Source organism: Felis catus, chromosome C2, assembly GCF_018350175.1.
Source record: "Felis catus isolate Fca126 chromosome C2, F.catus_Fca126_mat1.0, whole genome shotgun sequence".
Lineage (NCBI taxonomy): Eukaryota > Metazoa > Chordata > Mammalia > Carnivora > Felidae > Felis > Felis catus.
Window position 1 is genome coordinate 70,628,586 of NC_058376.1, and position 27,655 is coordinate 70,656,240.

Consider the following 27,655-nt stretch of genomic DNA (forward strand, 5'->3'; position numbering starts at 1 on the left):
AAATTGCATTTAAACAAACAGAAGTCCTCCCAATTGTTTGAAAACAATTCTCTTTGGAGGGTAAAATATATTTTAAAACACACTGACTTACCAAATTTCAATTGTCAGGCTGCTGACTACTGAGCAAAAATTTGTATTTAAAAATATCACAAATATCTTTAACAGTGAAAATTTCAATGTGGTAAGTTTCATTGCAAAGTAATTTTCACCTGAGTAGATTTTGAAATTTAGTGCTCATATATTTGGGGGGAGGTGGGGAAGGAAAGACCCACTTGTCCAAGATACTAAGTTCATAGTGGATTCCTTCACATAGATAGCCCAGAGGGTTGAAGAAACATCTGCTGTGACCTTCCCAGGACACATGATGCCCCTTTCTCCTGGAAATTTGTTCTGATATTACGAATTCTCAGTATCCATAATATTTCCACTTAGTTACCCATTCAAGCATAGCAACCCAATTCAGTTTTATACAACAGTGTCTATAATATGTACAGGTTTAATTAGGAATAGGAAATAGAAAATAAAAATTTACAGTGATTGAGAAAGGGTCAGAAAACGGGATAGGAAAAGTAATACTGTATAATCAGAATATCCTATTATCCTACCAGTTTTAATGACAGGGTTTTTCCTTTATTAGTTGAAATACAAAGAAGGCATAGGGGAATCCCAGGAAAATAACACTATATATCAGAAAATTCAACGTGCTCCACCATCAGGATTTCCATCACACATTTAATTTCTTCTGTACAATTTTTATAAATGTGTTTTTCTTTTCAAAATCGTCAGATTTCCAGATTAAATTCAGCACTACACAGTATGCCCTTGAAGTAAAATGAGGTTACCTGCTTTATTTGGATACCAAGTTCCCTTCCAGACAGCATTAAAATAAAGACAAGACTACACAGATAAAATCCAGTATAATTCAAATCCAACAATGAAAAATTCCCCCCATATTGTTGCAAAATTCATTCTACTGAAATGCTTTGCTACAATAATAAAAAGCATACATTACATATAAAAGATACCAGTGTACTAAAAAGTGACAGAAGTGGACTAGCAAATCCTTCAAAGCACATTATATAAATGACTAGCATTTAAAAACATTTCTCCTATAAAATGTAGGTCATATACATTTATAAATTGGCGGTTTTATTTCTAAAGCAGTGATGTGTGTGTTCAAATAGTTAGCTGTTCTGTACAGTATAATATCTACTCAATTCAAACTACAATAGGTTTGTCTTTCTTTGTATTGAAGTTGAATAAATTCATCTGTTCAGCTGAGAAATCAAGCTTGAAAAATACATATCTAAAAATCAAAGTAGAAAGTTTAGAATTACTGAAATGTAGCTATGAAATATGAAGAGAACTATGTCACAATGGAGCTGAAGTCACCTCAAAACTTATGGGCTTGAATCTAAAACAGAAACAAATATTAAATCCAAAGCAAACCACAAAGTTAGGTAGCAGTACAGAAGCAGGAAAAAAAACAAAAAACAAACAAAAAAAAAAACCACACCCCCTTCCTTCAGTGTGATGGGCACTAAGTTTTGCGGTCTTCCTCCATCTTGCAGAAGAGTGGTAAGGCCATTCAATGCTTAGTGAAAGTGAGTACAGATGAAGTCAGATTTAGCCTGTCTCCCCTGCAACTTCAATTATGCTGTGTAAACAGTGTTATGTTCCAGTAGGAGGAACAATGGAATTTACTTATAAAAACTGATTAAAGATAATCATTATTAAATGAAATAAGGAGAATAACTCTGAAATGTTTTTAGAACTTTCCTGATGCTACTTGTACAGTTAGCACTGCTATGTATTATTGCTTACGTACAGTACAACATCATATGCCTTCTAACATAAAGCAGTACTGTGATTTGTTTGTACATATTTACAGATTCTTAAAAACAAGCTGTAAAAACATTACATACTTTCAGACAATACAAATTAGCACATTGGTACTCACTTCAAAACAAATGGAATGCATAACATTAATAAACATCATAAAGGAAGACTCACATAAAAGTCCTTGATTGTCAAGACACGTTTATATATAAACTCTAACTGTGCAGAATTAAAGATTCAATCATAGGTACATCCTTATTTGATGAACCGTATTTACAGCATGGTATTGCATAAAAAAATAAAATAATGTTTACAGGGTTTTACTTTTTTATCCATTGGATTAAAGAAAGCAACAAACACAACAAGAAATGTTTGTCTGCTTTAGTTTGTTTCCTACCAACGTTTAAGTGAAAAAAGGAAACACGGTTTTATTTGCAGAATATAGCAAAACAACTGGAAAATTATTTCCCTGAAATAAAGCAATTTGAAACAGAAAAAGTTTAAATTAAATTGCAGTGTCAAAAAGTTTCTCATTGATTATAATAGTGCTTCTTCAAGTAATTATACTGTGAAAAAACAAGTTCTAGTTTAAGATGTTCTATGTCTAAGAAATGCGGTACTACAGTAATGCCTACTTTTAAAGTTTCCCGGCTTTTTTTTTTTAACAGCCCTTTAAAAACCCAAATTGATAAAATGAAAGAAGTGGCAAAAGATCTAACCTAGCTGGCACTTTGCAAGTTTCTCTCCCCTGTGGTAATGAAAGCCTACCCTGAGCACAAGACCTCTTTTGCCTGTCAGAAAGGGAAAATTACCCGACCACTGACAGTCCTCAGCCAGAGCTAAAAGGATGGATTTGTATGGTATCAAACAGAAAATCTGCAAGTACATCCAAAAGATTTAAGAGCCACTCAAATATTCTGAACCAAATGAATATGTGTACAATAAGAAGTCAAAAAAAAAAAAAAAAAAAAAAAGCTTTACAAGATGTTCAACAGAGATTACCTCATCTAACCTGATCTGCTTCCAATCTTCAAACAGGAGAGTAGGTCCTAAGTGCAAAAGCATACCTCACTCACATTGACCAAAAGTTTAATGGTATAAGAGCATGTTTTAATGGAACACTTTGCTAACTGAAATGAAAAACACAAATTGCAGAAGAATTATCTCATATCCTCAATATTCTGATCTACAGCAGCACATAAAGGCTACTTACTTTTTACTATTAATGCCCAGATACAAATTAAGTAACTTTCTAAAGCAAAGTGGGGAAACCCAAACTGTTGAGATGTTTATCCTATGATGATAACACATGGTAATTCTGGTAGGCATTTAGAATTTCACAGTAAGAGAGCCACAACTACTATACTTAAATGGTACGTCAATAACTTATGTCAAAGTATCAAATGCTTACAATGTGGTAGAAAAGTCTGCCATTATGTATATTTAAAGAAATGTGCCGAAGACAGGAATGCAACACCTGAAATTTTGCTTGTGTAACTACCATTTTCAAAGGCCTGCCTTCCTTGGCTTACCCTAACTGCTCAGCAGTAGAGTCACACTCTAAAAAAACTGTGCTGGTGATATTAAAGCAAACAAAAACTGTACACTATACCAGGACTGAACAAGTTGTTGAAGAACAAAATTTTTGACCAGGCTCAAAAAAAGAAAAAGGAAAAAGGAAAAAGGAAAAAGGAAAAAGGAAAAAGCAAAGAGAAAGAGAAAGAGAAAGAGAAAGAGAGAGAGAGAGAGAGAGAGAGAGAGAGAGAGAGAGAAAAAGAAAAAGAAAAAGAAAAAGAAAAAGAAAAAGAAAAAGAAAAAGAAAAAGAAAAAGAAAAAGAAAAAGAAAAAGAAAAAAAGAAAAAAGAAAAAGAAATCAACACAGGAAATAAATGCCTATTATCAAATAACAGTATGAGAAAAATATAAACACCTATATAGCGTGAGCACAGTTCCATTTTTCACATCTCACCTGAATAGAGCCTTCTTGCAATTGCATGATGTATAACACAACACACACTATTCTTCAAAGTCAGTAATGGCAGAACTTAAACATCTACCTCAGAGAAGTCTAAAATTCTTGAAAAGTTTGGCAGCAAAGAAAGCTGTCAAATAGGAAAATTAATATTTCAAGCAAAGCTTAATAACCAACGTACAGAGGAAACCACATTAAACATAATTTATATTCATTATCATAAAACACCAAAATATTCAAAATAAAAGTAAAAGATGTTAAGGGTTGATATTTTCTTTGTTCCCTTTATGAGAACAGTCTTGGGATAACATTAAATAAAAGAAACAATAATTTAAATGTGTAACATTCTATACTGAAACAAAGACTGCAGATCTATAGGGCCAATATAAAAGTTAAAGTGGAAATTAGCAACAATAAAGTTTCACCTTCCAAGAATATTAATTTTAGAGTATCACTGGTGCTACATCAGTATGTGCATTGTGACAAAGATGGTGGAAATTAAAATAAGCAAAAAAGTTGGAACAAATTAAAGAGGATAATAAAATCAATAGAAGTAATGTTATTTTCCAAAAATTAAAACTGTCCAATGTGTAACTCAAAACCATCATTCTTTAGAAAAGTATACATATGTGTATATATAAAAGCACTATTTATGGTACCATGCTGTATTATTTTAAGACAAAGTATATATATATATATATATATATTAAAAAAAAAAAAACATTCGTGGTATAAGGATAAAGTCTGTAGTTTATTTAGATTTTGAAATGCAACAAAAAGTTTCCGATCACTCATCTAGCTGAAAAAGAAATTGTAGTTACTAGAATTAGTAAACACTTTTGGTTTGTAAAATTGTAATGAGCAGTGTTCATTAAAAAGTAATTCAAGATAAAATAAGCAATTAAAATGCCCATTTCTTTAGTTTCTCTGGATACTGTTTAATTATCCAATCTATCAAGATTCTAGAAAGAGAAGGATTAAACCAGGTTTTACAGTTCCAAAGATATCCAATTTCCTTTTATTGCCAAAAATTAAAATTGTCAATTATGAGATGATTATGACACAACCATATCAAACCTAAAAATCTAATTTTTTTTTTACTTTGAGAAATCAAAAATACCAAATAGATTCTAAGTGCTCTATGTTAACTGAAGTGTATATGTAAAGTAAAATACAATTAAGCTTTAAAACGTGGAATATACATTTTGTGTAAGCATTATGTTCTTGGGAATGTAATCTACAGAATATCTTTTTACTAAAACTTCAAAACCTTGATACCTGCACATGAAAAATCATAAAAAATATCTAAGTACAACTGTACAAAGAAACTGACACCAATATGCATACTTCCATTGAGAAGTGAATGCTTCAACAGTTACGTATTTTGGTAAAAGTTTTGAAAGTATGCATATTTTAAAAGTAATTAGGCTTTTAAATAGTGGAGTCTTAGACTATCAGATTTTTATTACTTTCTTTTCTCAAAAAAAAAAAAACATGTCAATATAATGCAAAATGAAAATCAAGGGTATATGGCATATCATTCTTTTTAAACGGTGGTTTCTTGGTTTCTTTTTTTCCTCCTATAGGACACACTAATTTATTTAAGCCATAATCTCTTGACATTTAAACTCTGAAGTTCACTCTGTCTGTAAAGTATACTCAGATTCCCTGCTGAAGTGCAATGACTATGCTGAAAAACTTAGAAACAGTATGAGTAAATTTCACACAATTACTAATCTCCTAAGAATGTACAATGTTATCAATTAGGAAACAATTGTGCGAAAGTCTTTTTTTTTCCTTTTAAACTCGGTGTAGGTGGAATAGCAAGTTTCTGTTCTAAAACAAGTAATGCATTGCTTCTATAAAGGTGACAACATGTAAGGCAGTTCAAAGAATGCTGACTAACCAAACAAAATGCAGTTATTGGATTATCTTGCTATTCATATCAGCTTAACTTGTTATAACGCATTGCTCTTAAATCTGTACAGCACTCCATTTACACAGAGTAACCCCACTCTTGATTAATCTGTTCTAAAGTGCCAGTATTATTTACACTTTTTTTTAGCCAAAGGTCTGGCCAGTTGTAGCATCAGGTGAAGATGTCATCCCAGCTCTATTATCATTTACATTCACCAAGGGAAATTCTGGAAATTCAGCACTTGTCCCTGGTCCCCGAAGGTTCACCTGTCCATTGGCAGTGCTAAACTGAGTAGCTATTCCAGCTCTTGATCCATGATATGGAGCGCGGAAGGGCTGTTCAAAGGAGCTCATTTGGTAAGCTTGGTGGACAGGCTGAGCCTCAGCTTTTTTCTGAGAAGTCACTTGATCCAAAAAGTCCTGTGTTGATGTGGCAGAAGCATGGTTTGTCTCATCACCTGAAAAGGGAAATGAGTGCTGTGAATCACCAACTATTAGTCCAAAGTGGGACTTATCTGGAGTTGTTCTTAGTGGAGAATTCATTCCTGATCGAAAGCTATTGATGGGCATGGCTGCATAGACTTGCTTGTCTATGGAAGAGAATGCTGGCTGATTTGGAAGGGTCTGGTTATCAGTCACAAAGTTAAGGCTCGGGCTATTCAAATAGGCATCATTTTGGCTAGTTCTGTCCAAAGCCTGCTGCAGAAACTTTGAGTATTCCTGCAACATGTTGGCTTTATCTGATGAGGATGCTTGGGAGCTTGATCCAACATTCTCTGCCTGGGTGACCTCAGGTACTTCTGAAGAATTTATTGATATGCTAGAAGTCACCTCAGTGTCTGCAACACTGAATGATATCTCATGCTGTCCATTAGCTTTATGAGAGTAATGATCCAAGAGAGTCTGCAGTACCTCATCTGGAATAACATTTTTGTCATGGTTACTCTTAATCTCCACATTCAGTGCCTGTGAATCTAATATGGATGCCGTAGTACTTTCATCAATGACACTTGCCACAGCTGCTTGTGTTACAGAAGGCTGAGAAGCTATGGTGCCCACATTCAGCGCATACTCCCTACTATTGTTACTTGCTGCTTGAAGGTATCGTTTCTTCTTCAAAAACTGCATGGCATCATCATAATTAGTACTACTGTGCACAGGTTTACTGGGCCCCTCCTGCAAATTATCGACCTGATCAATATCAGCATTGCCCTCTGAGTCCAGTAAAGCTTGTTTATCCACAAGTTCAAAAGCATACTTTGAAACTTTGCTCTCTTCATATGTGGATAAGGGAGAAATTGTTTGATTCTGCTCCATTGGCTGCTTCAGACTTCTCTTACTATTAATTTTTTTGAGAACCAACTTAGGTGGATGTATTTCTCCTGATGCATCTTCTAAATGCGATCCCCCAACTGAAGAATGTGGCATTTCAACAGCATACTCTGCTACCATATACTCATCTTTTACTTTAGTACTTGAAGAATAAAGGGGCAGGTAATCATTTTTGTCTTTCTTCAGGTCAGATTTGTCCAAAGCACTTTCTTTGTCCATCCCAGATGATTTTTTCTCAGTCTTCTGCCTTTTCTTTTTTGGCAGTGAGTTATCTTTTGGTGATGTAGAAAAGCCAGAATCTTCCTCAGATGTCAGAAGGCCACCTTTGATGGCACATCTGTTTAGCTTTTTGTCATGATTTTCATGGCACATACGTTTATGTTTCAATACACGATCTGTTCTGGAAAAATACTGTCAAATTCAGATTTCAGCAGTGAGTTTTTTGTTTTAGTTTGTGTTTTTCGTCAAGCAAGAAAAGAAAAGAAAAAAGTAATTAATATAAAAATAGAAGCAGAATAATATAAGCAAATCCAAATGAATTTGTTGAGCCGTTTGCCAATTATAAATCTAATCAACAGCAGTTGGGACCCAGGTTCTTCAAACAGTTCTAGTAGTGACATTTTCTAATTTACTAGAATGATTTTATAATTTAATTTAGGATAGAAGAATTTCAATGTCCATCATACCTCAGCAAAATGGTTAAAAAAACAAACATTTTAAACCACCCCTTACCTGTAAACAGTATTCACACTGGTAAGGTTTTTCTCCACTATGAGTTCTCTTATGCCTTTCCATGTGATATTTTTGTATGAATCTCATACCACATTCATCACAGCGAAATGGTTTTTCACCTAGTACATGATATAGAAAGTTTAAAACAAAACAAGTGTTATGACAAAAACTCTACCCCTATATTAAATATATCTTCCAATTTAATTTGTGAAAAATATTTTGCTTTGGGGTGCCTGGGTGGTTCAGTTGGTTAAGCATCCGGCTCTTGATTTCAGCTCAGGTCATAATCTGTTTGTGAGATGGAGCCCTGAGTCAGGCTCTGAGCTGACAGCATGGAGCCTGCTTGGGGTCCTCTCCTCCCTCTCTCTGCCCCTCCCCAGCATGCGTGCTTGTGCATACTCTTCCTCTCTCTCTCAAAATAAATAAACATTAAAAAATAGTGTGCTTTATAAAAATAAAAGATTGGCATGTGCCATTGGGAAGAAAAGACTGAAAGCAGGCATACTCAATTTCCCTGCCTTTCTATTATGTGTGTACATAACACACTCTCTGTGGAGACAAACAGTACCAGGACCTTATAGCAAGATGGACATGGTTTTAGTAAGAGTAGTTGAAGCTTTTAATCTTTTTTATTCAATCATACAAAATACTATTTTAGGAAATTTTTTGAAAAAAGAAAATGTTACCCATACATAGTCCAACACAATGCTTGGATACACCTTTTCAATTCTTCATTTCTTTTCAACAAATATTTGTGGTTAAATGAAATCTGAATCCTAGGAAATAGTCTTAAAAATCTAATTCATTAAAACATAAAAAGAACTTAAATTACAGACTAAATTTCAAAAGGTTTGTTTATAACTGATCACTTTTCTCAACTCAAACCAGAATTTCTCAGGCCCTTTTTTTGGCGGGGAATGAATCAAACCAAGTACTGGTCATTAGACACACAACCCCGGCTTCCACCCCCTCCATTTTATGTTTTAAAGTGTCATAAGGACTTTTTGGCTGTAAGGAACCATTATTATGGAGATCTAAAATAGTTTTTACTGATAAAACCACAGTAAACAGAAGGGTGTGATAATAAGTTACCTTGAATAGTATGTTTTTGGGAAGCAACTGTTTCTATCTTTCATACATTTGACAAAATCTTATGGAATACTTGCTCTCTAACCCATAACCCTGCTGCAGGTGATTAAAAGTGTAAGATTCATTACTTGTCTTCATAGAGCTTGGGAAAACAAGACGCACACATTAGACAGACAACTAACTAATAAAACTATGTCCAGCTCCAGTTTACTTTTACAACGTTTTATCTCACTACCTTTCTTCTTAAAACTTTTCCTCCAGCCAAATCAAAATACCTACCATCTTGCGCTTTTCTACCTCTGCTACAATTCACACTGCTCCTTTAGTCAAGAATGCCTACCCCTGTGTGTTCAGGTGCTACATTCTCTTCAAGTTCCAACCCAAATCTTCTGAGATCCTTTGCCCTATTCTTTCAAAGAAAAGTATCTTGATCTTCTTTAAATTTCCATAGAACTTCATCTGTGGCTCTCCTATGGCACTCATTAATTCATCTCAATAATTATTTTGTACATCTCTATTCTACAAGATCGCATTTAAGGGCAGAATCTGAGCCTAAATTATCTTTATGTAGCTCAAAATATTTTGTGCACTTAAGTGTCAAATGAATGGCATAAATGATTATTATAGTGGATTACTAGTGGGAAAAATGTTACTGAGCTGGTATGATTTGGAAAAGCTTCTTGCCGGTGTTAGAATTTAAAGTGAATAGCACTTAAAGAGACTGTGTGTGTAATTAAAGCCAAAGAAAGAAAATGTAGTGGGAAACAACAGAGAAACTAAGGGTTTAGTTACTATAAAATGTCTAGGAGAAATGGTGCCTAAGAATATAATTTAATTTGGTGACAGGTAAATTATTTGAAACTTTCAAGAATGCAACTTCTGTAATTGCTATGGAGTTACCAAATTTTAGGGCTGAAGGGACCTTGCGGTAGCTTTCAAACTGTGCCACTGGGGGCTCCACAGAGACCCCCAAAGGCCGATGCTGTTGTGGCAAATGGCTCTAAGAGTGCCACCCAGATTTCAAGACAGAATAGTTCCACTTCTATATAATAGGGTTTTGAGTACGGACTTCAACGGTTCAGAGGCTAGATTAAGATTAACACAAGTAATCAAGACCAATTCACTTATTCCACAAAACAAAGAAATAATCGAAGCTGGGAGAGAGGATAACTTATTAGGAAAGTTTGGAAGTGAAAGAAATGAGGAAAAGGAGATGAGAAGTAATAATTAGGAGGCAATCTATTTAAGAGCAAGTAGTGTTAGAGACTGAAATTAATTTATTTGAAGGCAGAAGGGAAAGAGTCAGTGAAGGAGAGAAATGGAATACTGAACTAAGGTTAAAATGAAATATTATCATTAATAATCAAAAGAACAAGATCTCAGAGGACTTAAGATGAAAAGGGAAGGAGAGTGCAGATTATATTTTAGAATAAAAGAAAAAAACAGTTGCATATTTTGACACAGAGAATGTAGATGATAGAGTTTATTGAGCTCACAAGTGAAAGTCACTTCTCAAAAGTGAGAAAGGATAAAAGAGAAAATTAGTGGACTGATAAGAATTCATTTAATGCTGCACGATACTCATGGACTGGCAGACAATACTGTTTAAGATGGTTAAGACTCTCCAAGCAGATCTACAAATTCAAAGCAGAAATTGAGAACCTGATCCTAACATTCATTTGGAAATGCAAGGGATCCAGAATAGCCAAAACAATCTTGAAAAAGAAAAACTAAGTAGGGAGACTCACACTTTCTAATTTCAAAGCCTACTACAAAGCTACAGTAATAAGATAGTGTGGTAATGGCATAAGGATAGACAAAGATCAAGGAATAGAATTGAGAGTCCAGAAATAGATCTTTACATTTATGGTCAACTGATTCTCAACATAGGTGCCAATACACTTCAACGGGGAAAAAATTGTTTTGTTTTGTTTTTTCAACAATGATGCTGGACCAATTTGACACTCACATAAAGAATAGAGTTGGACCCCTACCTTGCATCATATACAAAACTTAACTCAAAATAGATCATAGGCCTAAATGTGAGAATGAAAACTATAAAACACTCAGAGGAAAACATAGAAATATCATGACCTTGAATTAGGTAATAATTTCTTAGATATGACACCAAAAGTCCAATCAACTAAACAAAAAATACAATGAACTTCATAAAAAATGTTTAATTCTTCAAAAAACACTATCAAGAAGGTAAAAAGAAAAAAAGGTGTAGCTCCTGTGGGAAACAGTCTAGCAACCCCTCAAAATGTTAAACACAGACAATTCTACTCCTATGTACATACCCAAAGAAATAGAAAACAACGACTCACTCAGATGCTTGTACCCCAATGCTCACAGAAACAGTATTAAGAACAGCCAAAAGATGGAAACAACCCAAGTGTCCATCAGCAGATGAATGGATTAGCAATATGTGATATATACATACCATGATATATTATTCAGCCATAAGAAGAAATGAAATTCTGATACATGCTACAACATGCATGAACCTTAAAGAAATTATGCTAAATGAAAGAAGCCAGACACAAAAAAGACAAGTATTGAATGATTCCACATAGATGAGGTTATCTAGAATAGGCAAATTCACAGAGACAAAAGTAGAATAGAGATTACCAAGGCCTGGGATAGGGAGGAAAGGAGAGTTGTACTGCTTAATGGTTAGAGGTTTTCATTTGGTCACACAATATTTTAAATGTACTTCATGCCACTAAATTGTATGCTTAAAAATCATTAAAATGCTCAACTTCATGTTGTGTTGTTTTTTTTTTAAGTGAAAAGATAACTTCTGGAATGGGGTAAAATATTTGTAAATTATGTACCGGATAAGGGATATGCATCCAGTATATGAAATGAACACTTACAACTCAACAGTTAAAAAGACAATCTAAGAATAGGCAATAGATCTGAATAGACAGTTCTCCAAAGATATGCAAACAGTCAATAAGTACTTGAAAAGATGCTCATCATTGTTCATTAGGGTAATGCAAATCAAGACCACAATGAGATACTTCACACCCAATAGGAAAATTAAAATAAAAAAGACAATCACAAATGTTAGCATGGATGTAGAGAATCTGCCCATATTTTCAAGACATATTTGTAGTTTCATCTTTTACATTAAATCTGATATATCTGGGGTTCATCCTGAGGTCCAGATGACTATCTAGTTTTCCCAACACCATTTACTGAAAAGTTCCACTTTTTTCGATCACTTCTTTAATCAAAATCATATACTAGTAAGTTCCATGGGTCTATTTCTAAACCTTCTATTCTGTTCCATTGGTCTGACTGTTCATAAGCCAGAAAGAAAATGTTTTATGACTTTATAATACATTTTATCATCTGGTAGGGCTAATCCCCCTCATTGTTGTTCTGGTTTATCCACTTTCCATATTACTTCAAAATTATCTTGTCTAGTAACTACAGTAGGAAAGGGAGAGCTGCCTGAAATGTTTACGTTAACTTATTAAAAAATTGGTATCCCTGGGCACCTGGGTGGCTCAGTTGGTTAGATGTATGACTTTAGCTCAGGTCATGATCTCGCAGTGAGTTTGAGCCCCGCGTCTGGCTCAGTGCTGACAGCTTGGAGCTTGGAGCTTGGAGCTTGGAGCCTGGAGCCTGCTTCAGATTCTGTGTCTCCCTCGCTCTCTGCCCCTCTCCCACTTGCACTCTGTCTCCCTCGCTCTCTCTCAAAAATGAATAAACGTTAAAAAAAATTTTTTTTAATTGGTATCTTTTATGATGTTGACCTTTCTTACCACTAAATAAATAAATAAATAACCAACCAACCAACCCGGGGCGGGGGGGGGGGGGGGGACAGGAAAAGGGAAATATGTCCTTCCATTTCATCAAGTTTTGTTTTGTGTCAACAGTGTTTTAGTGATTTCTTCATATGGGATATCCCACATTTCTTATTGTTGATACTGTAAAAAAGGGTGTTTTCTTCTGTTATATCTTCTACTGTGGGTGTGTATATACAAAGTGTATGGTTTTCTATTTTACTGAATTTACTAGTTTGCAATAATTTTTCATTGACACTCATGGGTTTTTCAAGTATGCAATAATATTGGTTGCAAAAATTGGTTTTTGGCCTGTAATATATTTTGTATGTACTTTTGCTGGCTATTATTCTCAAATATTATATTAAAAAGTAATGGTAACAGGGTAATTAACAGGGGGATCAGGTGTGGGCGGGGAAGTAATGGTGACAATGTGCTCTGTATCTTACTCCCGACTTTGGTACTTTGTTATGTCTTTTGAAAGGAAATAAAAAATAAAATGACTGATACATAATTTCTCTAAGAATAAAATTAACACATAGAAAATCCTTTTATTGCTTTTCCCCTTGAAAGCCAGGGCCCCTCTACTAGAAAAGACAATTTATACAGCGTTTGAGTAATTTCAAGATTAGGAGAAAAAGCTTACTTAAAGAATAAGAAGTTTATAAATACTATTTTCAATTCAGGAAAGCTGTAACATGGGGAGGAAAAAACAAGGTGTTCTGCTAATGGTAATCTCCAATACCCAAGAAGCCTCGGGTTTCTCTTCTAATGGTTATCCATTGAGACCACAAATTCTTCGCACTGTGGTGTTTCTCCCTGGTAACTTTAACACTGCACACATTGAGCTACTTACGGGTAAGAATTCTTACTCTAATATATGAGTAATTATTGGGCCAAATGATATACAAGTATTAAGGACATAAACTTTATGCATAAAGTAGCTCACTGTGGACTGATATATTAATCTGATTGTTAGCAGTTTCAACTATGCCTCTTCTTCCTCTTCAAACCATTCCAATCTGGCTTTTGCACTTATTTCATCAAATGGTTCTTGCACATCACCTTCAAGTTATCAAATTCAACCAAATCTTTTCAGTTAACTTAGTAGACCTCTCAATAGCATTCAACAAGTGATCCCCCCCCCCCTTTTTTTTTTAAATTAGCTTTCTCTTCGGCTTCCTTCTATGGCAGCCATGCTCCTTAGGCATCTCCACCTGCTCCCAGCTCACCTTCTTCCCTCCACCTATGAAATTTTTTAGTTCTTTAAGGCTTCCTCCTAAGTTTTTTGCTTTTTCTTTCTTTTTATTTGGCAAGAAGGGAAACTCATCTACTTCCATCGCTTTAATTACACTTAAATCTGAGTTGCAAACCCATACATCCAAACTGCATACTCAACAAACATATCCACTTTCAGAACACCTGGGGATCTCAAGTACATCATATCCCACGCTAACCTTGTGATCTTCAACCCACAGCTTAGTCCTTCTCTTGATTCCTTATTCATATGGATGGCACTCCCATTCATCTAGTTTTGCACCCCAAAGGCCCACACAACTTTTCTTTATCCCCTCTCTCCATATGCAACTGATTAACAGGTTCCACCTATTAAATCCCTGCCAAATCCCCCCACTTCTTTTCATTTCCCACTGTCATCACCCAAGTTCAAGACACTATCATGCCCTGGACTGGACTATTTATATAATAACCTTTTTATAGCAGTCTCTCTGGGATCCGCTCTCATCTCCTTACAATTCCATACCACTCCCAGATTTTGTTAATGTAAGTACATCTGATCACCTTTAAATCCTATCCATGGCCTTCCACTGTTCTTAGAATTTAAAACAACAACAACAACAACAACAACAACTGGGTTCTCTATCAACTGGCCCCTGCATGTCTGATGTTTCTTCACAATTCCCTCCTTTACTTTCTGAGTTCTAATCAAAGTTGCCTTCTTCCAATTCCTATAAACTTACCATGTTTTTTCTCTCCTCTAGGATCATTTTCTCCTAAAATTCTTCCCCCAAACTAATTCTATGATAGTGAATATATTTAACGAAGTCTTCTTAAAATCTAGGTCAAAAATATTTATGGTAATACTAAACCTATGACAAAATTCACATGGCCTATCCAGTAATACATAGTTCACAACAGAACGAACGGTCCATCTTCAGCAAATCATAAAAACAGGTAGGTATGACAAAATTTACAAGAATAACCAATATTACACTAACCAAAAAAGATCAGGCACTATTATGAGAAGCACTGTAAATACTTAAGAATACAGGTTCTAGAGCCAGACCGGCTGGATTTTAATGCTGGGCTCAGTATTTCTTAACTGTGAGAAACTGAGCATGTTATTTAAACTCTTAAGGCTTGATGTTCTTATCTGTAAAGTAATGAATTAGATAACCTGTGTGAACTAATTTAAAAATGAAACCTGGTGTACTTTAATAGTTCAATAAATGTTAGTTATTAAAAAAAAAGAAATGAAGAGGTTAATAATAAATGATTATCATTATATTTACATATTGATTATAGTTATAAACCCAATGGCTAGACTATAATATCCCAAATGCAAACACCCTTAACTTTGATAATAAGTTTTGGAAAAGGGAAACAAGGAGGATTACTGAAATAAATACATGGGCTAGTAATCACATATTCAGTTATTTGCTTAAAACTTTAGAAAATGTATCTTTTGCCTATAGTCCTTCCAGGAGGTTCGAAAGATCATTTATCAGTCTAAGAAGAATGCATAAAAGGTATACCTCAGAGATATTGAGGGATTCAGTTCCAGACTACCACAATAAAGCAAATATTGCAATGACAGGAGTCAAATGAATTTTTAAATTTCCCAGTGCAAATAAAAGTTATGTTTACACTCTACTATAATCTATTAAGTGTGCAACAGCATGTCTTAAAAAAGCACATTCTCTTAATTAAAAAATCTAAGCTTTCAGCAAGCTGTAATCTCTGATCACTGATCATCGTAACAAATAATGAAAAGTTTGAAATACTGCAAGAATTACCAAAATGTGACAGAAACACAAAGTGAACAAATGCTATCCAAAAAATGGCACTAATAGACATGCTTGACGCAGAGTTGCCACAAACCTTAAATTTGAAGAAAAAAAAAAGCAGTATCTGTAAAGCACAATAGAATAAGGTATGCTTGCACTATGCAAAAAACTATCTTCTATAGGAAATAATCTGAGACTAAACTGCAACCAATGAAGTATAAATTAGGTCAGTAATAAAAACTGTGAAGATGCCACAGTAACATTAAGACATATCGGTTAAATCAATACTGACCACAAAAACCCCAAAAGGTTTTAAGTTAACTAAAGGAAAAAGTAATTTTTCCAGGTACCAAATTTTAAAGCCCACCTTTCCAGTACAATAGAATGGCTTTCTTTCCCTAGAATGGAGGTCAGGGAGAAACTTCCAACTCCTGCCATTTTAAACTTTAGAAACATTGATAATATTTGCCCATTTAAAAAAGTAACCGGTTGGGGTCACCACCTCCTCCCACAAAAGAAAATGAAGAAAGAGTTCTTTCGTTTCCTTTGGCTTTTTTTCTTTTGCAGGGCTATGAAATTATACATTTACACTGTAATTTTTTAAGTGGTCTAGTCTTCTTAAGATGAAACAGCAAATGGCAGGTGGGGAGCTGTTTTTGGCTTAGGTTTTAGACTTTGCTTTATGAGACAGACAACAGTTAAAAATTATCAGTCACCTCCAGTTAAGAGCAATATCCCAGGCAGACCTTATTCACAATTTTAAAGATTTGAGAGTTGGTCTAGGACTCACATGTGGAACACAAACAAACACTGTTCTAAGTCTAAAATTAAACTGAACATCATACAATTATGGCAATTTCCACATCTTATTTCTCTAATGGGCCAACACATGCATCCAATACACAACGTGTAACAATATCTAAGCATATTAACACTAAGTGATTGATGTCCTAATGATAACACCTACGCAGTACAAGATCAAAATTAAAATAATAACAAAAGGAAATTTAAGTTAGAATCTCAAATGTAAATTTTAACATTTGTAAACTTGACTTGTAAACATTTTAGTCTGATTTTGAACTTAATATAAAACCCCATTTTCCAGCTACCTCTTGAAAACAAGTGCTCTAGAAAACAATTAAGATTACACTAACCACATAAAGAGGTTACCAAATCAACAGACTCTATTCTATACTGAACTCTATTCTATGCAGTATTCTATACTGCATTCCATAAAAAGAAAGAAACCCATCATCAGCTTATCTTTCTTATTTATGACACTATCCTCATATAAGATTGGGCAAATGCACATCAGCTTTCCTTTATTAAAAAAAAAAATTGGGGCGCCTGGGTGGCTCGGTCAGTTAAGCGTCTGACTTCGGCTCAGGTCATGATCTCACGGTCTGTGAGTTCGAGCCCCGCGTCGGGCTCTGTGCTGACAGCTCAGAGCCTGGAGCCTGTTTCAGATTCTGTGTCTCCCTCTCTCTCCCTGTTCATGCTCTGTCTCTCTCTGTCTCAAAAATAAATAAACGTTAAAAAAAAAATTAAAAAAAAATTAACTAGGGCATCAAAGGATGAAGAAGCATTCTCTCAAAACATAGTTTTTTTAATCACTAAAATATTTTTTCCTAATCTGAGCCCTCATCAGGGTCTTTTGATTTTTTGCCCACTGTCTCTATTATTGTCACAATAAAAATGATTTGCCTTTTTACATTAATTGCAGCCAACACTTTTATTTCATATATAGTGCATCTAAGAAGGATGGTATAGATAACCTAACATGGGCAAGTAGCATAAGAGAACTTTTAGCAAAGAATTCAGACAATGGGACTCAGAATTAGTAACAATTTCAAGCAGCTATATTTTTCTGAATTCAGCTGTCAGTTAAACAAAGATCATAAACAAGCACAACAGTTCTAGGAACATAGCATGAAGTAGTCAAGTATTCTATTTTTTAAAGTGTCATCTTAAAAATGCGGGTGAAATATGCATTCCAACCTAGAACACCTGTCTGGTTTATGTTTTTAATCTTAACATTTTACTGAGCACCTACCATGTGCCAAGCACTTGCTGGGCACTCTTACAGTTGAATCAACTCTATTCTTATCAATTAAGTACATTATCCCCAGTTGCCAGGCTAGGAAACCTTTGCCCAAAGTCATGGTACTAATATAATCAGGCCCAGGAACAAAAACACTGGTGGCATTCTTTCATCTCCAGAAAAATCACATCAGCAGCAAATTCATCTATCTACCTCATGGTTTATCTCAGAGCAATCCCAAACTGTGGACCAATGCACACCAGGCTTTCATCAATTCATTAACAAGTACTAAGTGCCTGTCAGTGTCTGGAAATGACAAGAAAAGAACAAGAGTGGAATAGATGGAACCTAGGTTTTCTTGTGTTTTTTTTTTTTTTTCCATACTATTTGACTGTTTGATAAGTTTTCACAAATGAATATACCTTTGAAAACATCACCACATTCAAGACAATGAATTCAACTATATAATCCCTTCCTCTCACCCTTTCTCGTTCTATTCCCCCATGTCCAGGCAACTTATTATCTGCTGTCTGTCCCTATAGTTTATATTAATTATATTTTCAAACACACACAAAACAATATAAAGAGTACTTGTACCCATCACTCAGCTTTAATAATTATCAACAGTCAATTTTATTTTACCTAATGCTTCCCATTATTTCTTTCTTCCTTCCTTCATTTTAAGCAAGCAAACTTTTTATTGGAGTGTAAGAGTCCAATAGAGAAAGTAAACAAATCATAATCATAGTTCACTCAATTTTTACAAAGTCCACTGACTCATTTAACCAGCACCCACAATCAAGAAAAAGAACATCACTAGCATCTTCTAAGCACTTCATGAAGCCTCACTTGGTCACTAATCTCTCAAAGATAATCACTCCTGACACTAGAGATTAGTTTTGCCTTTTAATAAACTGTTATGGAAATTTTAAGCATACAAAAAAGTACACAGACGATACCTTTATCATATTCTAAAAACAGATGGACTGAGGTGTAATATACTTACGCAAAAGTTTACTGAATTTTCTCAAAGTGAATAATACACCTGTGTAAACAGTACCCTATCCAAGAAACAGAATGCTATGCACACAGATGCACTTCTACCCTCTCTCCATCAGTATTCACTATCCTGATTTCTGACACATAATTCATTTTGCCTTTTTATGAACTTAAACTGAAGGGAGTCATACAGTATGCATTCTTTTGTGTCTGGCTTCCTATACTCAACGTCATACTTTTAAGATTTATCACAACATCGTGTTTGGTATTCTATCACATGAGCATACTAGGATTTATTGACTCAACTCTTTATGGAAATCTGGGATGTTCTCAGTTTTGGGCTATTAATAACAATGTTGCTTTAACATTCTTATACATGCCTTTTGGTGGATATATGTGTACTATATAAACACAACATGTGCAGCCTTGGCAGATAAAGTTTACTAAAGTGGATGTCCCAATTCACATACCTGACAGCAGTATATAAGAGTTCTGAGTGATCCACATCCTTCTAAGTACTTTGTAGGGTGTGTATTTTCCATTTTAGCCATTCTGGGGTGTGTTCAAGTGGTATTGGATTGCAATCTTAAGCAATTTTCCTCATGGCTAATGAAATTGAATACCCTTTCACAGGTTTGCTAATCATCTGGATATCCTTTTTGTGTGTTAAGTGACTGCTCAAGAGTTCTACCTACCCTTCTATTAGCTTGTCTTCTCCATAACAAATTAGTAGGAATTCTGTACATAATCATCAGGTTTAGTTTTCACTTTCTTAACAGAGTCTTTAACGAACCTAGTCTTAACGTTAATGTAACCCAATTTATCAATTTTTTTTCTGTCATAACTAGCACTTTCTATATCCCAGTGGAAAAGGTTACATCCTTTACGTCTCTTTTTCTGTTTTCATTTTTTTCTCTCTGTGATATTTTCTAGTGACATCAAACCACTTTTCACTAACCTTCTCTTTCATTATCTCTATTCTTCTGTTAAGCCTATGTTATATATATATACTCTGTGTATCAAATATTTTATTTTTCAGTTCTAGAATTTTCATTTTCTTTTTTTTACAGACTGCAATTCTCTGGTAAAATTCTCCATCTTTTTACCTATTTTCTATACCTTTCTACGATTTTCTTTCTATGATTTAAAGTCTTTCCCAAATAATTCTATCATCTTAGCCACCCTAAAGACTGTTTTTTATTATCTGTATTTTTCCTCTTACTTTTTTGTGATTCTGTCCTATCACTTGGTACGTATGCACTGTAATTTTTGGCTGAATGCAAAGCACTACATATGAAAATTTGTAGAGGCTCTGGATGATGTTAATGTCTTTTAAAGAGAGTTCACCCTTTCTTCTAAGCACTCAGTGTAGGGACTGATAACCTAAATCTCCAAATGGATTAGGGCAACCTGAGACTGGGTCCAATATCTTCTGTCTACTTTCTCCCCATCTTCTACTTCCAAAAAAATGGTCAGTGACAAGCAAACTGCCTTACTACTTTAAAACTTAGTACTTAGTACCAACTTCAATACTTTTACAATGGAATTTCTAAAATTTTATATAATCTATTTTGATGGTACCAAGTCTTTATGAATTTCATTATCTTTGCTTACTGAGATTGTGCCATTAATTCAATATATGATGCAGTAACAGCATTTTAATTGCTGCAAGCAAAGCACAAATCTGACGAATTACATTGTATATAATTAGAATAAAAACGAACAAGTTACAGGTTAAAAATACTTTCCAAAGGTAATTTATTTTCCATATGATGTAAATTAAATTCTTTTAGTGCTTCATCACTCTGGCACTAAACACTGACTCACAGTTTAACCCGTTTTTTAGATAACAGATGTTATATAAGAAGTCTTATATTATCCATTGAATATAAAAAATTATTTGAAATATAAAATAAAACTTATCGTCCATATTAACAAGGAGAAAAATGAAGCCTAATATTTTTGCCAAATTTTTAGTTTTGGGTTTCTGCATATTTCAGAAAATAATTAATGTAGATTCATTACTATCTTACTTTTCATTTTGTATTACATTTAGAAATAGGAAGTTAATATTGTACATAAAACTGAAATTAAATGTAACATTATTTTGGAAAACACGAAGAGGTCTTTCATGAAAATCATGTTTTTCTATCAATTTGAAAAAATAAGTCTATAGGAGAAAAAACTGCAAATCACATATCTGCTACCAAACACATTCTTTGATACTTTTAACCATCCCTCAAATATCTGTATTTGCATACATACGGCAAATAAGCAGATGAAAAGATAATCAACATGTTTGGTCCTTAAGAAAATGCAAATTAAAACAATGAAAGACAAGTACATGCCTATTAGAATGGCTAAAAAAAAAAAAGAAGTGTGACAATACCAAGTATTGTCAAGGATACAGATCAAATGGACTGCTTACAAACTACTATACAAGGCAAAATGGTATAGCCACTTGGGAAAACAGTTTAGTGGTTTCTTATAAAGTTAAACATACACTTAAAATATGACCCAGCAATTCCACTTCTAGGTAGTTTCCTAAGCAAAATGAAAATGTGTTCACAAAAAAGCTATATGCAAATTTTAAAAGCAAATGTTTATAGAAGCTTCACTCATAATCACCCAAAACTGGAAACAACCCAAATATACCTCAACTGGAGAATGGGTGAACCAACTGTGGTATATCCATACAATAGAACAATGCTCGGAAGTAAAAAAGAATGAAATAACCGATGCATCAACAGCATGGATGACTCTCAAAGGCACTATGATAAGTGGAAGAAGCTAGACTCAAAGGATACAAACCACATGGTTTAATTTATAGGATATCCTGAAAGAGGCAAAGGATGGGAATTGGAGAGGAATTTGGGGGAGTGACAACTGTTCTCTATCTTGACTGTGGTGGTGGTTACACAAATGTATGAATTTTATACATTTGTATACACAGTGTATACACTAAAAATAGTAAAGCTTATTGTATGTATATTAAACCTCAGTTTAGAATAATGAAAAAAAGAAGTTTAAAGCCAAGAAAATATATTTCCCTTAAGAAGAAAAAGGTAATGAAAATTTAAACTATCTAAATGTATACGTATACAAAACACCAGAAAAATCCCCAGCTATTTTGCAAAATAAAATAAATCACTATTAGCCCATCTTCCTCCAAAAGATCGAAAGCTTTCCAACTCACAGAGGAATACATACAGTACTAGGAACTAAAGTTCTCTTTTGATTATTTTGATTTTCTCAGTGAAATAGGAAACAGACAATCAGCTGAAAGTGAGAGGGTAGAAGGAAATGTTGGAGGTTTATGAAAAGGAGAAGGTATGAAATATTTGGGAGAAAGGTTGGCAAGCTTTTTCTGTAAAAGATCAGACAGTGAATATTTTAGGTTTTCAGAGTCATACAATCTCTGTCACAGTTACTCAACTGTGGTACTGGAGGGAGAAAACAGCCACTGACATTCCATAAAGGAATGGATATGGCTATGCTCCAATAAAAGTTTAATTACCCTAACAGGCAACAGGTGGAACTGGCTCATGGGCTGAAATATGGACCCCATCCAGATGAGTGGTAGACTGAATGGACTGTGAGGGAATACACGATTTCTAAAAGGCATTAAGGGCCCCACTTAATGTTTAATGTGACCCTAATTCAGCATAGCTTTGTTTTATTTCAGAAACGGCAAGAGTTAAATTTCCCAAAGTTGTAATTTAGCCAAGTGAGTACTATGTATGAAAGAGAACAAAAAGTATGAGTTAAGCAAAGTAGTGATTACGATGACAACAGAATTTAAACTGGAAAGGAAAGAGATGCTGAGGAAAAGGAGCGCTAGTGAAAAGGAGCTATAATGACTGGACTGTAGGTCCTAGTAGAGATAAAAGATTGTTGAAACCTAAGTACCATAAAGCATCAGCAGCAATGACAGGAGATAGTGCTTAGAAAATGAGAAACTGAAATCATGAAGAGATTAAGGTTTGGTAACCACTAGCCTAAGGTATGACCAAGAGTGAGGTAGAATGAATGACAAGATCATCAATAAAGCAGAGATCTAAGAACTGACAGAGTAGGACAGTCAAAGAATAAACTTTGACACTGGTTGGCAAACTTACCCCATGAAGAGTCAGATAGTAAATATATTAAGTTTTGTGGGCAAAGAGGTAAAAATCAAGGATATTGTATACATACTTCTATAAGGAAAAAAGAACTTCCATGTATATTTTATTGATGAAATTCAACATATAATAATAATAAGGGTGATAATAACAGAATAGCAAAGTAATAATAGAATATAATTTCTGACCATACAGATGTACTAATGAGAAGACTGGGATAATTTTTTATGGGAGGATGTTGTGTTTCACTGAATTGGGGTTGGAAGTTAATGTTCCTTATCATCAAAGTTGATTGCAAATGTTTATCTGCTAATGCTGATCTGTAATGAGATTTTATGTATTCTTTAAAACTCTTTTAAAAGTCACAAAGATACTGACATTAATCCATGAAAACAGAATTTTAATTAAGAATTATTCATCACTTGGAAGGCATTTACAGAATTCTGTTAGATTCTTTTCTTGATATTTGCCTTTTAGCATGCTATTACATTGGAGATGAATTCTTGCAACTGAAGGAGGAGGTGGCATTACAGTTGAATGGTTTGTGAAATACAAAAATTTCTTTTGCGCTTGCATCAAGGTCTAAAATCTAATGAAAATATAATTTGAGGCTGGAAAATGTATCTACCCCATATTTATGTGGGAATGGAGATTTTGCCTCTTGTAACTGGTAACAATAGGGGAAGTGTATAAAGCAGCATTTTGTGATTCAACATTAGCAGCTTTCAAAACAACTTTACCACAGAAGTTTCACTATCAATACTGTTTTCCCCTTGTAGCATTAGGTTTAACTTACTAAGAAACATTTTCAAGTCTTCAGCAAAACCTAATTTTCAGAGCCATTTTCCATTGTTCTATATAATAGTGGTTGGGAGTAGTTCTCATTCAGAAAAATTCTAACGTTACATCTATATTTGGAAACTCCCAGGGGTGCCTGGGTGGCTCAGTCAGTCAAGTGTCTGACCCTTGATTTTAGCTCAGGTCATGATCTCACAGTTTGCAAGTTCAAGCCCCACAATGGGCTCTGTGCTGACAGTGTAGAGCCTGCTTGGGATTCTCTCTCTCCCTTTCTTTCTCCCTCTCTCTCTCAAAAATAAACATTAAAAAAAAAAAAAAAAAAAAGAACAACAACCTCCCAATGAAACTTTACCAATTCTAACATATTAAACTGCTATTAGAATAAGTCAGGATATTTGCTTCTGTTTCAGAGGAAAATTCATGGGAGCAATAAGGGTTAAATCCATTAGAGCAAATGAAGACTGCAGTTGATAACTACTGGTTCAATGACACATAATAAATTCAAATGTTTCCACAAAGTACCGCTCAGGTAATACAATGAACAAGCTTTAAATGCTTTACATTTTCTCAAGCTCTGTAAATTAGTTCAACTAAACTTTTTCAGCTCCACACATATTTCTCCCACAATCAGTTGTAACACATCTTAGTGGAGTCCACTTTGGATTATACTGAAATAATGTTTTCTTGTGTATTCTTTTTAAGAAAATAAAACCACCTTTATTGAGATTTAATTTAACCATTTAACGTGTATCATTCCATTTTGAAAATATTCTTGCCTACAGTTGTTCCACAGAGGCTAATTCTTCAGTCACTTCAAACCTGGCACAGTCTCCTTGAATAAGTAACAATTGAGTAGTACTGGTAACATCTGTCAATTAATCAAGAGCCAAGGAAACTACCTGAAATCATTTCCCTTATTTTTTAATTGACTATTGATGTTGCTCCATGTAGGATTTCATTTGAAACCCAGGGTTCCACAATAAAGGCTGAGAACCAATTGGCCTATACTGCCTTCACTCCATTAGTTACTGCTGTTTACACTGCTATTAAATTTCATCTATACTTATTCTTCCTTTAAAATATCTCTCACATCAATCTCATTCCATTTCTGGTCTTAATGTCTTGTTCATAAATTCAGATCCTCATTACTTTGCAAGAGTATGATAGTGGCATTCCTAAGAAACCTCATAAAAACAATTGTTGCAATGAGAGAGAAAAAGAAAGATTGGGATTCATTTCAGAAGTTACTTTCAGTAGAAAAAAAAAACTTAAAAAAATTTTTTATCATTTATTTTTGAGAGAGAGAGAGAGAAAGAGAAAGCGAGCGCAGAGAGGGGCAGAGAGAGAAGGAGACATAGAATCTGAAGCAGGCTCCAGGCTCCAAGCTGTCAGCACAGAGTCCAACGTGGAGCTCAAACCCAGGGACCATGAGATCATGACCTGAGCTGAAGTTGGACGCTTAACTGACTGAGCCACCTAGGCGTCCCAGAGGGAAAAAAAAAAAAAACTTTAATAGCTGATTAGTCAATCTAAAACTCAAATACTCCTGACCAAATAAATCCTGATTGTTAAAGAACAATGGCTTCAACTTTCAATTCACCACTGTAATGATTTAATGTAAACTTTGTTTATACACAGGAACTGTCATCCAAAATGTTAAAATAATGCAAATGTTAACAGCTTAGAAATACAAAATATCACATGAAATACAAAGGGAAAAATGACCAAAACTGCTATTATTCTGCTAGAACAGTCTGTTACCATTGTCTATTTCTTGGCTACAATCTAGTTCTTTTTAATATCATAAAAAACCTACACAACATCAGTTAGCCACTGAGCAAATTCTCCTATTAAATAATAGAAGTCTCAACGGTTACGTGCAGCATCAAGCAATGTTTTTGGTAGGTGGCCTCTACCCCTCCTTGCAACGATAGTTCTCTTCTCCACCCCTGCTTCGCATTTCATCTCCTTAAAAACAGCCCCTCAAATATCTCCTAGTCCCTAATCATTTATGCCCATGGCTTTAGCATAAGGAAATCCTGGTATTTTTCACTGAATCCTAGCAATTTAAAAGAATACCTTTCAGTTCCAGGTTCCCATGAGTCCATCCTCCATTTCCTCCCAATTCTGGCATTAGAAAAATAAAATGTCTCAACAGGAAGATCGGTCTATAGGTATAAAGCTACCTTCTTAAGACTCTAGAGTTACTGCTGATCAGACTTCATGTCCCTCCCCTCTATCCAATGATACATAACTAAAAAGTAGATGAAGCAGGTAAGAACACACCTGACTGAATTTTAAGGATGAAGACCACTCTTCCATTATATAAGCAGAACAGGACTATATATGAAATACTATTGTAGCTTCAAACAATAGCAATATATGCTATTCTTTTGGTGCCAGCATTTATTTTTTCACAATTGCGTCTGTCTTTTTAAATTTTAAATAATCTATAATCTAGTCAGCTTCCCAAGGTAATTAAGAGTTGAATGAATATACTTTCTAGAATAATTAAAAATGCACACTGAAAGTTCTTGCTCAGCAGTTATTCTTTATATGCCCTTAGAAAGTCAAAATCAAACTAGATAATGAAATGTAAGTAAAGAAGAATCAGTTAAGCCTTGGAAAGAATTTACAGATGGATGAAAATATATGGGGAGGGGGAATCAATAAACTTCTAGTTGATTTATTTTCTATGTCCTGTAAAAAATAAAGAGTAGGAAGTATTTCCATCAATGACCAATAATGCAAACAGCATAAAAGCAGCACAGGAGATGGAGCTGAAGAGATAAATTAACTACCTACTACTACATTAGGATGTCAGTCCTATGACATATTTGCTTCCTAACAGTATCATGAAGTTCATGTGACTCTCTCCAAAAGATCTATAGGAGAGCAAAAGAGTTATAAAGTATGTAGAAGCAGTTCCTATTATTGTGGCTGCTTTCAAAGAATGTTAAGACACTTCCATAAAATTCAAATTAAGAGTTGAAAATGATAATAACATTTAAGAACTTGTGAAAATCAGAAACTCTTCAGAGATAATGTCTAAGGAACTTAAAAGTATCCAGGAGGGGTGCCTGGGTGGCTCAAGTCAGTTAAATGTCCAGCTTTGGCTCAGGTCATGATCCCATGGTTCATGAGTTGAAGCCCCACATCAGGCTCTGTGTTGACAGCTCAGAGCCTGGAGCCTGCTTCCGATTCTGTGTCTCCCTCTCTCTCTGCCTCATATCCATTCTCTCAAAAATAAATAAACATTAGAGGCACCTGGGTGGCTCAGTCGGTTGGGCGTCCGACTTCGGCCCAGGTCATGATCTCACAGTTCGTGGGCTTGAGCCCTGCACCGGGCTCTGTGCTGACAGCTCAGAGCCTGGAGCCTGCTTTGAATTCTGTGTCTCCCTCTCTCTCTGCCCCTTCTCTACTCACACTCTGTCTCTGTCTCTCAAAAATAAATAAACATTGAAAAAAAAATTTTTTAATAAAAAATAAACATTAAAAAGAATGAAAGTATCCAGGAAAATAAGAACAAATAAGAATAATAATAATAAGTAATAAGTAATTACTTTTAATAACAAGTAAAATCAGATCGCCTTACTCTATATCCTATTTCTTCATCTTTTGTCCAAACCAGACAGTACATTTTGTCAGCCACTCTTCCATCAAAGACCCTAATAAAATATATGAATCCCGAAATTGTCATTAAGAGTTGTCAAATGAAAAACTTTTTCAACCAATAATTTTTTTTTTAATCAGCCAATCCAAACATCTGAAAATGTAACGAATTCTAGATGTGAAAAGCATGAATGTTGGTAATCCACTCAAATGAATTCTGGAATAATAAGCAGTAGTTGTCAAAAAGCTTCAAATACTGAAGGTCTTCAGGTATTTGAATTCAAGGAAGTAACTGTGTATTCTTCCAAAAGAATGTGTACAAGAAACCATCAGATTTAGATTCAACTGTCTTAATGCTTCATCTTCTGTGGAGTATGAAA

General features: G+C 34.5%; 1 protein-coding gene across 7 annotated transcripts in view; it reads right to left on the reverse strand.

Annotated features, from left to right (window-relative positions):
* Window positions 1-712: 712 nt before the first annotated feature.
* The window catches only part of ZNF148 (zinc finger protein 148), a 126,423-nt gene continuing 99,480 nt past the window's right edge, over window positions 713-27,655 (reverse strand). For all 7 annotated transcript variants that reach the window (XM_019839901.3, XM_045037050.1, XM_003991724.6 and 4 more), the window contains 2 exons: window positions 7,793-7,911; window positions 713-7,471 (listed from right to left, as the gene is read on the reverse strand). In XM_019839901.3, the coding sequence (XP_019695460.1) occupies window positions 5,873-7,471; window positions 7,793-7,911 (1,718 nt within the window). In that variant the 3' untranslated portion in view covers window positions 713-5,872. The remainder of the gene's footprint in view (window positions 7,472-7,792; window positions 7,912-27,655) is intronic.